This window comes from Pygocentrus nattereri, chromosome 29 (assembly GCF_015220715.1).
Source record: "Pygocentrus nattereri isolate fPygNat1 chromosome 29, fPygNat1.pri, whole genome shotgun sequence".
Lineage (NCBI taxonomy): Eukaryota > Metazoa > Chordata > Actinopteri > Characiformes > Serrasalmidae > Pygocentrus > Pygocentrus nattereri.
The window spans coordinates 11,007,176-11,019,392 of NC_051239.1; the positions used below are offsets into that span (position 1 = coordinate 11,007,176).

The 12,217-nt window shown below is 40.9% G+C and overlaps 1 protein-coding gene across 1 annotated transcript; it reads right to left on the minus strand.

Annotated features, from left to right (window-relative positions):
• Positions 1 to 970: 970 nt before the first annotated feature.
• cep78 (centrosomal protein 78) lies at positions 971 to 12,217 on the minus strand. Its single transcript, XM_017696385.2, has 15 exons — positions 11,385 to 12,217; positions 10,144 to 10,313; positions 10,001 to 10,073; positions 9,804 to 9,907; positions 8,876 to 9,050; positions 8,183 to 8,296; positions 8,033 to 8,097; positions 7,654 to 7,744; positions 7,171 to 7,270; positions 6,183 to 6,225; positions 5,873 to 6,028; positions 5,466 to 5,543; positions 3,606 to 3,760; positions 3,382 to 3,514; positions 971 to 1,878 (listed from the first exon to the last, which is right to left on the minus strand). Exons 1-15 carry the CDS (start codon positions 11,635 to 11,637, stop codon positions 1,456 to 1,458), a joined length of 2,133 nt encoding a protein of 710 aa, XP_017551874.1. The 5' UTR covers positions 11,638 to 12,217; the 3' UTR covers positions 971 to 1,455.

The following is a 12,217-nucleotide window of genomic DNA, read 5'->3' on the forward strand; positions in this document are numbered from 1 at the left end:
GAGGTCCACTTGAAATCTTTACAACAACTGTGTTTATAACAAAATCTAACAGTTAATGTTTTACATGAGCATTTTCCTCTCTTGACTCTTAATTAAACATTAATTCTGATTTGCTGTCCTGTGTTGAGTTTCAAGCATACAAACGCATTTCAGGCTGAAACACCCTCTTAAATTTCAATGAGAATGGACGGGGCTAAACTGATAAACAGCCGAACACGTGACAAAAACAATGCATTAAAAATGAGCAGCAATCATTTTATCGACTACTTTTACAGGGTTTACACGCTGCGTCGTATCTTTTTTCCAATAAAAGCGATGACAACTCCATTAACCATGATACAGATCTTTTAAAATCTTGTGTTAAGAAAACCGCAAACTGTCAACACCGGTTTTCTAAGCAGCCAGTTTTCTTTCCAGATTAAACCTAAGTCTAGACCAAAAAAGATTTTAAATGGATTTCCAGTAGTGAATACCAGCATTTGAACAGCATCAACATGGTGAGGTTACAGGTACAATAGAAAAAGAAAAAGAAAAAGAAAAAAAAAAAAAAAAAAAAAAAAAAAAAAAAAAAAAAAAAAACAGCGTCTCAAAGTAAAATCTAATCTGAATCCACTTAACAGAAGACAATCGCTGAGGGTTTCACAATCCAAAATCTCACAGCCTACAATATTTGGAAAGCACACAGCAACATCAGGCCATCAGAACTAATGACATATAACTTGTTCCAAAATTTCCAGTAATGCACGTGTTGGCACTTTGCATTATAGGGTCCATATCATAGAAAAACAAATGAACCTCGATTTTTGGAATTAAATAACAATGTAAATGCTGTTAGTTTCAAAACAAGCTATACTAAGCTGCTAAAAGAACCTGTTTTGAGTTCAGTGTTTTTGGAATGTCTTTAAAAAAAAAAAAGAAAGAAAGAAAAAAAAAAGACCACAGTGTATTTACATATATATATATACACCTATTCAGCCCACAGCACTTTAGCTCCGCCCATTCACGTTGAAGTTATAAGGAGTTTTTCAGCCTGGACTGCTTCTGAATGATGCACAATACAATACAGCCAATCAGAACCTTTACACAGTGGCCTTAAGACGATTTTCCACTGCATGTTATGTCTCGACTTGGCTGGACTCCACTCGCTTTCAGCAGCAGCTACTTCGTTTTCCACTGCAGATACTACAGTACCTTCTCAATGTAGCTGGTTGTCATAGCGATGCCAAATGAAATTGTCATGATGTGAAGGAAAATTTTGCTCAGAAGAGGCTGATAGCAGCAAGGCAAAAGACTGCTGACAAAAAATTAGAAAAAGGCTCGGCTCGCTTGGAACCTTGTGGTGTAAAATCGTGTAAAAACTTTTTTTTGATACATAAACATTCAAATGACACAACTACGAATAAAATACAATGGAAGAAAAACCAGTCTACACAGAGTCCAGGATCTAAGCTTGCTCTAGAATCCAGCCAAACCAGCAGCACTCCTCTGGCTCTCAAACCTAGAGACACTGGAGGATCTAGAGCTTAGAGCAGGAGAAACCTTCCCCTCAGAAAAGTCGTCTCTGTAAGAATTAGAGACTTTACTGTTTATACTAAGGTTGCTACTGACTGAACTTGCTGACTTTGAGTCTCCGCTGCCCTGGACCTTCTCAGAGCCGGACATCCCGTGAAGGCTCACTGGGACTGGGGAGATACTGCGCTGCTGCTCTGGTGCATCATGCTGGTCCAGTGGAGCAGGAGGGGTGCTGGAGTGGATAGCGGGGTTAAGGGGCATCTCCTGCTGGGACTGAATTTGAGGTGAGGGCCTAGAGGCAGCCGAGACTCTACAGGAGGATCTGCTCGACTGAGGTCTTGATGCTCTCTGAAGGTTTTCTGTTGTCTGTGGAACAGGTACAGAAAGTTAGTAATAATTGTAGTTTGTACTTTTATTTAAAGAGGTATTACACATTTTTCAAAATGTCTGCATAACGGAATCATTATGATGTAGTAATTCAGAGTGGTTTGATATCAGACATGCTACTCTAAAGAAATGTAATAGGTCAGAATTGTGATAGGAACCAGATTAAGTGTTTAATGCTTACAAAATCTTCCTCACAGAGAAATTATGAATTAAACGGAGGACAACTGATTTTGGCATTATATAGAAACAATCCTTTCTGGAAAAAGATTGTAAGTAAACTTGAGAAAATAATTGGCTTTTCCTTATGACTGGATCCAAAAGCCTGTAAATCAGGTAGGCTGGTGAGGCATTTCTCATTGGTTACGAAAATCAGTCACCTTCAACATGCTCTCCACAGCACTCACTATTACACAATAAGGACAGACCTCATTCCTAATGGAGCTCTGCCTACTGCACTAAAATATGAACCTCTTCTTTTTTTAACATTGTGGGATCAATTATCTTGGGGTGGAGAAGGCTCAGAAGCATGCCGCTGGACAGGCAAACTCCGGATATTCCTTAAGCTCAAACTATTCATTTACCTACTCTTACTCTATACTTTGGTGATGACTACTGTACATTTTTAAAATATGTTTATTTCATCATCATCATCATCATCATCTTATTATTTCACCTAATCCTACCTATTGAATTCATGGCTGTTCTTGGTTAGTATTAATAAGTGGTCCCAGCACTAGGAATCACACATACATCTAATACTTAGGCTACATTTACACAGCAGGCAAAAGTGTCTGTAATCAGATTTTTTCTTCACCTGTGTGACCGTGTGAACAGCAAAAAACACAATGAATCTGATATTTTCAATTCCGATTTGATTTCATATCTGAAATCCGATCCGTATCCGATCTGCGGCAACTCGACCCAATCTGAACAGCCAGATTGGAATTCATGCCACTTTTATGTCAAACCAACTCGACATTCATCATAATTTCACGCTGCTCAGACCTCATAAACATTCAGTGTGATATTTCTGTACAAAAATTAGGAGAGACTCAGCCGAAACCCTCAATGTTTGAAGAGATTTCTAAATAAATGGCTGAACATGGCTGTGAGAGAATGAGGCTGCAGCGTCAAAGAACAGTTAAAAGTCTGAAAGCAAAGTTTAAAGAATCTGCGAACACAAACCAAAGAAGCGTCCGTGCCCTTTTTACGGCGAGCTCAAACACACTCTAGGTGATGAGTCCAGCTGTCAGTCAGTGAAGCTTCATGATCGCTCCTATGATGCTAGTGAAGATGAAATGACTGAGTGACTGGCATTCATTGGAAGTCATTGTTTACCTCTGGATGAGCCATATGAAGCAACGTGAAGCATCTTTCCCCCAATGCCTCCAACGCATCACAGGTCAGCTAAAAGAATTTGGCTTGTCTGTATTTCATCTTTAAAATAACATTTTTATCATCACTGGGATAAATGCCACTTACCACAGGGTCCTCCTTCCTCTGCTCATTACCCTGGTCCCCTTGGCCCCTTCGTTCTGTGGAGGAGAGCTGAGGACTACCCAGAAGCCCAAAGTCTGACTGCTCAATGCCGGCCATCGATGCTAACTGGCCCAGCCTAGGAATAATTACTCACATCACATGCTAGGAAAAAAACGTGTTTAACGTGACTGCAACCATCACAGTAAGAAAACAATAGTTTCAAATACCCAGCATCTTTCAGAAGGTCAAGGAAGGCGTGGAATTTGTGAAACGATGACTCAATACTGTCCAGCACATGGTCATCCTCAAGCACAGAATGGCTGACGTGGGCTTCAGAGAGAGACTGATTCAGACTGCGTAGACGACTGTTCTCTAACTCCAGCTAATCAGAAAACAAAACAGAGAAGAGAAATACATGGATCATTCTATCCAACTGGTTCAAAGCCTGAACTGAATATACCATATCGCTGCTGTCGGAAGAAAACCTCGTATCTCCAGAATGGTAATTTTACAGGAGAAGGAATAAAAACACTTTACTTTTAAAAGAAGTCAATGGAACCAGAATGTTTTCCAAATCATTTTGGGCCGTTTCTTTTGGCCCATTCATCATGAAATTCTGATTCAATGTAAAGGGCAACAAAACAACAAAAATGGAGATATGAGGTTTTGTTTCCGACATCATCTTCTAAGCGGCTTCTCCCTCAGGGTCGCGAGGGGGTGCTAGAGCTTATCCCAGCTGTCATCAGGCAGAAGGCAGGAGACACCCTGGACAGGTCGCCAGTCCATAGCAGGGCAAAGAGACAGATATACACAGTCACTCACACCTAGGGGCAATTTAGCATGTCCAACTGGCCTGACTGCATGTCTTTGGACTGTGGGAGGAAACCGGAGAACCCTGAGGAAACCCACACAGACACGGGGAGAACATGCAAACTCCACACAGAAAGGACCCTAGAAGGAAATCAGTGAAACCCCCCTCATTCAAGCAATGGGTCAGAGAAGTACTTGCAATGATTCCACTGGAGAAGATGAGATATAATCAAATCGGAAGCCGTGTTAAATTTATCAAAACCTGGGCTCCTTTTGTAGAATGTATTAATAGCATAACCCTTGTCTGATGCACTCTTCACTGCTGTGATTTTTCTATACATATGCATGAGCCAACGAGATTCAAGGATGCATAAATTAGGGTAGGGTATTAGTAATTAAGTATAGTCCTTGGTCCAGAATGATACTGGTCAGAAACAGTGTGCATTTATCATGTGTGCAGATCCCCTTTAGTGTATTTTATATATATTTCATTTATGTAATTTTTTTTTGTCTTGGTGTATGATTATGTATATGTATGGATATGCGTATGTAACAGTATTATACATAGATATAGATGATACACATTATGTATATATATATTTACATTTTATATACACCTTTATGTTCATGTATATGTATGGCCTTGGTGGGGTGGGACATAAAGGGATTGTTTTTTCTTACCTTGTCTGTCAAACAAAAATCTATAAAAAAAAAATAAAAAAAAAGAAAGGACACTAGTCGCCCAGCCGGGGAGTATAGTTCATATAAAATTATCTACAAAAATGATTAAAAATTACAAACTGGGCATAAATCAAAACTAACCAGTACATGACTAGCAAACACACATAAAATCATAATATTTTTCAGTAAAACACAAAACTTCATTGCAGAAAACATGCGTTTCAGTACTGATTTTTACAGTTCCGAACTGACCATGTGGCCATGAGGGTCAGGGATGAAGCTTCACTTCCTGCTCTAAAATGTAGAGGTGTGGCCAAAATAAGGCTCTGCCTATGGACTAAAACTTGTGTTTCGGTAGAGATGTGAAAACATGGAACAGCATTTTAAAAGTTTTTTTTATTTCAAATTTTAATTCATAAGTCTAAATTATTCAACATTTCTTTAAAAAAAACCCAAAAAGATCTTTAAAAAAACAAAATTAAATATCTAAGGTCTGAAATCCATTTTTTTTTTAAACTGTGGGACCTCACTGGCACAATGGCCCATATACAAATTTCAGTAATACAAGGGAAAAAAACCGTTCTAGATCACTGTACCTCCACCAGGCGAGAATTGGCTTTCAGTCTTGCATTTCTCTCTTCCGCTAGCCTGAGCTTGCAGTCCTCAAGCTCCACCTGTAGGGGACATGAGAAACTACACTGTTTAACTGTTCTAAAAGGTCCTGCAGGGCAAGAAATGACAAAACAAACAACCATCACAGTGTGTCAAAGCCACTTTAAGTGCCTCATAAAACACAGGAATAAACTGGATGTTGAAAACCTGACTCAGTTCATTACTTTGGCCTTCAGGGGTTGAACTGCATATTGAAATCTGCACTGGCCTGAGTCTGGCAATCCTGAGCCAATGGCTTTTAAGCACAGTGGGTACTACTAATCTGAATTGTGTTCCTCCATCTAGACCACATTTTGCATGCCCTAACACAACGCTACTGTTCCAGTGGTACCTGTAGGCGCTTGTATTCTGCCTGCAGATGCCTGAACTTCCTGCTGGTAACATTTCCTTGAGGACTCTGTGCACACAGACTTTGTGACACACTCTCCACTTCCTCAGACTCTGACTCACTTGCTGACTCCAGAGTGACTCGGACAGTGGAAGCATTCTGAAAGGGTCATCACAAAGCAAATGTTGCACAGACAATTTCAACCCATAAGTCAACACCGTTTCTCAGATTTAGATTTTAGGCTGCATTACAGAAAAGGAAGCAAAAACATGACGTGCTTCAATGGTTTGGGAATCAGAAAATAAAACCAAACCTGAAAACTCTGATTGGCAGTAATTGCACCCTCTGGAAGGCCCCTAAACAAGGCAGAAAGTTTATATTTGTTCCATATCCAAGCAGAAATTTAACAAACATCCTTTGTAAAAGCCTCTTGGAACTTAAAACAGGTCTGTGACAAAATGACTAACATTTTACAACCAAAAATTTGCTATTTACTTGATTGATATGTAACTAGAGATGCCTTACTCTGCTGCAGGTAGCACATTATTACTATTATAAGATCCTTCTGTGCTTAAACTTTCTGCAAACTAAACTGCTATAATACAAATAAAGTCATTCAGAGTGGTATGATATGAAATGTTCTGTGTTAGAACTGTTCACAAAAGTGGTGATATTAACCAGATGTCTGAAGAATTTACAGAAGAAGTGCCTCTAAAAGCTTCCTCACAGAAGGCCATTATATTAAATTGTTACGAATATGTTGGATGACACCTGATGCAATCTAACCATACATTTGAGATGCGCAGAGAGGTATCACAGCAGAGAGGTACATAGAGTGACTTCAATAGTCCTCAAAGACTCAAAGATTTCCCTTTGCCGTTATCAACACGACATATAAAGCTAAGTAGTTATATGTGGTCATTTTGGGGTGCAAATAAAATGGCTATATTTGTGTTGCAGACTTGGTTACCCTGTTTTCTATAACCACCACTGTAAAGAAATATGTATCATCAAGTGTCTCTACAATTAACCACTTCACACCAAACACTCTCAATCTCAACAGCTGAATTATGCAGAAATTTTAGAATTTAGTTGAATGCTCCCATAACTAACGAAAGGGCACTTGACTATATTCACACTGTAGGGCTTCAGACTCTAAGCCTAGATTATGCTGGATTAAGGAAAATCCTTTTCTTTTATATAGTGTCTTTTTCAAACTCGATGAGGCTTTACAGATAGACAGATAGATAGGTAAACTAGTTATAACTATATATCTCAGTGCGACAGTGATTGTCTCTAACCTCTGAAGTCTGGCTCGTGCTGCAGTGCGCCACGGGATATACCCAGCAGACCCAGGCCGTGGCGGCCTCCACCCGCACGCTGTTGATGTCTTGCGAGATCCTTCAACAGATAAAAGTGATATACAAACAGGATTTTTAACAATCAGTATGTAAACAAGGTTTTAGCTTCAAAGTGTGCAGTTCAATCCCCAGTCCATACAAGGAAACTACGCTGACTTCACGGTTTCTGAAAAACAACATTTACTTATATCTGCATATTCAACCAACAGCAGTTTAGGTCCAGCCAAAAAGTTTTTTTCAAGCTTTATACATGAGGCACAATACAGGGCAGCCAATATCAGTACAGACATTATTAACATATGTCAGTCACAGAAAAATGCCTTTTAATATACACACACACACACACACACACACACACACACACACACATACTGATGGAAAGCACTCTTCCTACATATCAAGGGATACCACTGGCATTCTTACCAGTTCTGTAGGTAGCTCTTCCTGTGTTTCTCCTCATAATCTGGCCTGTGTGGTCATAGGCATCCTTTGCTGGAGGCTTCAGCCAAAGATACTGCAACACAGTCCCAGCAACAACAACTAATGCACTTTTCATGTGGATTTGTCAATGATACTGATTTTTTCTGTAATTCAGTTCAATTATGCAGCATCATAACTCTCATTGTTAAATAAATGATTCAATGTGTGTACTGGCCAAAAACTACCCGTTAAACAGTGTTGCTTTTATCAAAATACAATAGCATATAGCACAACTGGGGCACAAACTCAAGTCCTTGTTTTCTTTACTTATTAATTCATCTAATGCACCTAAACCATTTGCAGGTGAGGATCTGTGTGTTACCTGTAAGTCCTGGCCTTTGGTGTTCATAAGGACTTTTTTAATCACATCCTTCACCAACTCATTGTCTGATAAAAAGATCCAAAGAAAGAAAAATAAGCATTTAAGCCCAAGAGGTTTCTCTTCATGTATAGGAAAGTGCTCTGAACTGACCCACTAGTGGATTCCTCCTGACATCCAGGACACACAGAGTGGAGTTGGACTGGAGCATCTTCTCCAGGGCTTTAGCTCCTTCATTAGAGATGCCGCAGCGCTGGAGGTCCACCGCTGCAGTTTCAACACAAATCAATGTAGCCAGAAAAAGAATAACCATCTAAATGTATATATCATAGCTTATAAGACTCCTTGATCTTGTGAAAATGGATCTGTGACTTTACAGGGCTGCAACTTTCTGAGCTAGAATGTTGTAAGTGTTGTAGGCCAAACAGGACGATTATAGCAAATTATATATTATAGCAAGAGTCCCTAATAACTTTTTGAGAAAGGGTTAATCCCAAAAAGTGGAACAATTTGTCAATTTAACTGCAGGATGTAAAATGCTAGAACTTTAATGTTCACTTCCCTACATCATTATTTTATATGGCACATGCCGAGTTGACTCCCACCTCCGTGACAAGGATTTAGAGACTACATACGCACGCACACAAAGTTCTTTCGCATGTGTGACGGATCTTTTTTGTACTCACGCAGAATGAATGTCTTCATGCATGTGAGAATAATAAACGATAAAAATATATATGTAATGCATTTTGCATCATGCATGTTGTGAGATCTGTCTCTACCACCTACGTAAATGACATGTTGAGTCACACTCGCATGCCAGTTTAAAGATTTATGTTGTCTGACCTTTGACCCACAGGTCCTCTGCGAGCTCCTCAGTGAGTGCGGTCACTCCTCTGTCCCCGATTAGAATGTTGTCATTGAGCGTGATCCTGCGCAGCCCGCCCATCGCCTCAAACTCTGCCTTTCTGTACCGCAAAGACTCCACCCATGCCGTGCCATGCCGCCTCACCGCTTGGTGCTGCTCCAAACAAAGCAGTCGTGTTAATGCTGGTAATTTGGAACGTTGTCCTCGTCTGTTTCATCTTTCCTCTTGCTGAGAATAACCGAGAACCACAAACAGATCATTCAACAGGCTTTACGCACATTGTCCCACTCGAAAAAAGAACCTTTGCCTAAATAAGTCTGGTTGATATGGACGTTCAGGTCAAAAGGGCACCCTGACCAAAATGAAAATTTAACTGCTTCATCTGTTGTAAACAAATCTACTTACCTACTACAGCAGACCCACAGCAGTCTCTAGAATGGGGGTTTCTGGCTTAAAAACTAGGACAACTACCTTCTGATGATGTATTTTGAAGATACAAGGAACCTCTGAAAAACTACAAGCATTTTGATGAGGATTTATGCGTTTAGACTATTTAACGTCTTTATCTTTTTGGCTCTAGAAGGCAGCTAGCCAATGTTACTGATAGAAAGCCACCTCTGTATTTATTAGCTTTTAGATCAATCAACAGTCAGGACCTCTTTATTGCTGTGGCAGAATTCCCAGTGGTTGTATGGCATATATGTGTGCAGTGCATTCTGGGTACTGTAGTGTTTGTACTGGACAAAAACACAAAAAGGATACAAATTCTTGATACTAATATGACTGAGGGATGCAATGCCGCATTACAGAATATTACATGATAATTAAAATACTAAATGCCAGTTTAATGCTGGAATAGCCCTTTAAATCCAGTCCAACCACATGTAAGCAAACAGACAGGCTTACCTTGATTATGTTCGCCATATGTTCTGCCCCTTGCCAGGTAATATTACAAGACGTGAAATCCACTGTTCTGATTGTTGAGGAGTACTTAACACTCTGACAGATAACTGAATGCACAGAGAGATTTAAAGGCACATATTAACAAAAACAATGCAAAACCATTTTGACAATAACAATCTTGACACTCCTGATTTACCGACCTTCCAGCCCATCATCTGCAATCGGACAGTGCGCCAGAGACAGATGCTCCAATGAGGTGCTCTTGGACAAACCCTGAAACGAGACCTGAAGTTCTGAATATGAACTTCACACTCATTCACAACAGAACGGTGCCTTTCTCTACCTTTGTGAGTATGTTGAGGTCTCTCTCTCTTAACGGCAGCCCATGGAGCTGAAGGATCTTCAGATTGGGTGAAACACAAAGGCATTTCTGTACAGCTTTGCAGAGCTGAAGGGTCATACTCTTCGAATGGATTGCGGGTGTCTTCTTTCTGCTGGTGGCCTTAGAAGAAGCTAGATATAAGGGAACCATCAGCTCATTTGTAGTGCTGCTCAATTATGGCAAAAATCTTCATTATTTTGCAGGATTACTCATTGATTTCAGAAATGTTACACATTTATGGAACTTCCTGGATTTAGATATAATTCAACTGGAAAAAAAAAAACAAATAAAAGAAAATTATAAAAAAAAATACATAAGAGAAATACATATCCACATTTAATTAAATATGTTTTACGCATTAGGAGCTTTGTTTGGAGGGAAAAAAATTATAATTAAAATAAGCCCTCAGTCAAAACAGCTGTAAAGAAATCAGAATCGGCCGTAAGAACGAATCAAGGACGTCCCAAAACGGGAACTGTGGCTGATGCCAGTATTTCTGATGTATGTGCCTATGCTTATAAGAAATCATTTATAAAAATGTGAAACTGGGATCAAATCTACCTTAATTACAGAAAATTAAAACCAAAAATGATCTTAATACTAGGCATTTGTAGCCCAGTGTTGCCCAGGGGGGCAGTCATGGGCTGGAGTTTAGGGAACCGGAAGGTCACCGGTTCGATCCCCAGAGCTGACAGTATGTGACTGAGGTGTCCTTGAGCAAGACACCTAACCCCCAACTGCTCCCTGGGCACTGCGGATAGGGTTGCCCACCGCTCCGGGCAAGTGTGTTCACTGCCCCCTAGTGTGTGTGGTGCTTCACTTCACGGATGGGTTAAATGCGGAGGTGAAATATCCCTGTTGTGGGACTAATGAGGATCACTTAATCTTAATCTAAGTGTTCAGCTCTTCTAAACTATAACAAACTTGCCATCAAATATTGGTCAGATCTGAACTGCTCACACCAATAAGATTCCAATATCAGTGTACATCCCTAAAATCCACGATCAGTGCATCCATGACAAACTGACTGAATGTGAGAGGATTCACAGCTTCCACAGATTTGAAGGGTTCCATGTAGGTTTGCTCACTCACAGCTGACAACCAGTAAAACACATAAAACGATACTTTTACCGCCAGTTACGGTTAAATCGGACCAATACTCACTCGGACAAGCCCTAAAACAGAAATCGGGGACGGCTCACCCTGTGATCCCAAAGTGCCGAGGTAGCAGCTTCTGATGGTCACGTTCTGCAAATGCTTGTTGATGGCCAGAGATAACAGTACAGGCGTCCAGTCTGGGAGACTGATGACATCCCCGTTGAAGTCCAGCACTCCCTGGCCAAGGCTGGACTTGACCGCGGGCAGTGGAACCGAGCCTTGAGCAGCACAAGCCGAATCATAACAGGCCGCGAAGTCCTGAGCTCTTCTGCGCTTCAGCTGAGCAGAACCCAGCATCGCTCACCAACCTAGCTAACCGAGAGGAGGGGAAGACCTCGCGAAGTCAGCTCAGCTAAGCAGCTCACAGCTGAGCGACAGCAACGCTACAGCCTTACTTTATTTGTAGGGCAATGAAACGATCCAGCTCGCTCGCTGTTTCATTAAAAGTAAAGAACAGAGTCGTAAGACAAAACAGAGAAGCTGTCAAAACATGGCAGCGCCATTTCGCTGGTTGCTAGGCTGCTGAGAAAACGTTGGCTGGTTGAAAGCCTGGCTGGCTAAGCTAAGCTAAGCTTGCAAACTAATTGTAGGTTAACTATTCAGCTGGTTAAGATAACGCAAATACAGCCGTCTCTGGGTTCGCTAAAGTCTGGAAAAGGTTAACTGGGGCCATAACGCCGTACGGAAACCGTTACTGTGGCTGTTTGTTGTCGCCGTTTCCCCATCAACCGCCTCCGGGGAGAGTCAGTGCGCGGAGCCGCGTCGATGAGGAGCCGCGGCTGCGGTTTGAAAAAGTGACCGCGTCGTTCTTCTGTGCTCCGGGGCGGGTTACAGCTGCGCTTACCGCCAACTAGCGAGGAGAAAGGGAAGTGTAGGA

Excerpts from the sequence above, each read along its gene's own strand:
- cep78 (XM_017696385.2), bottom strand. The coding sequence starts at position 11,637 with ATGCTGGGTTCTGCTCAGCTGAAGCGCAGAAGAGCTCAGGACTTCGCG. Across the intron at positions 8,297-8,875 it reads AGAGGACCTGTGGGTCAAAG|CGGTGGACCTCCAGCGCTGC; the intron begins GTCAGACAACAT and ends TTGAAACTGCAG. Across the intron at positions 6,226-7,170 it reads GCACGAGCCAGACTTCAGAG|GGGCCTTCCAGAGGGTGCAA; the intron begins GTTAGAGACAAT and ends TGCCTTGTTTAG.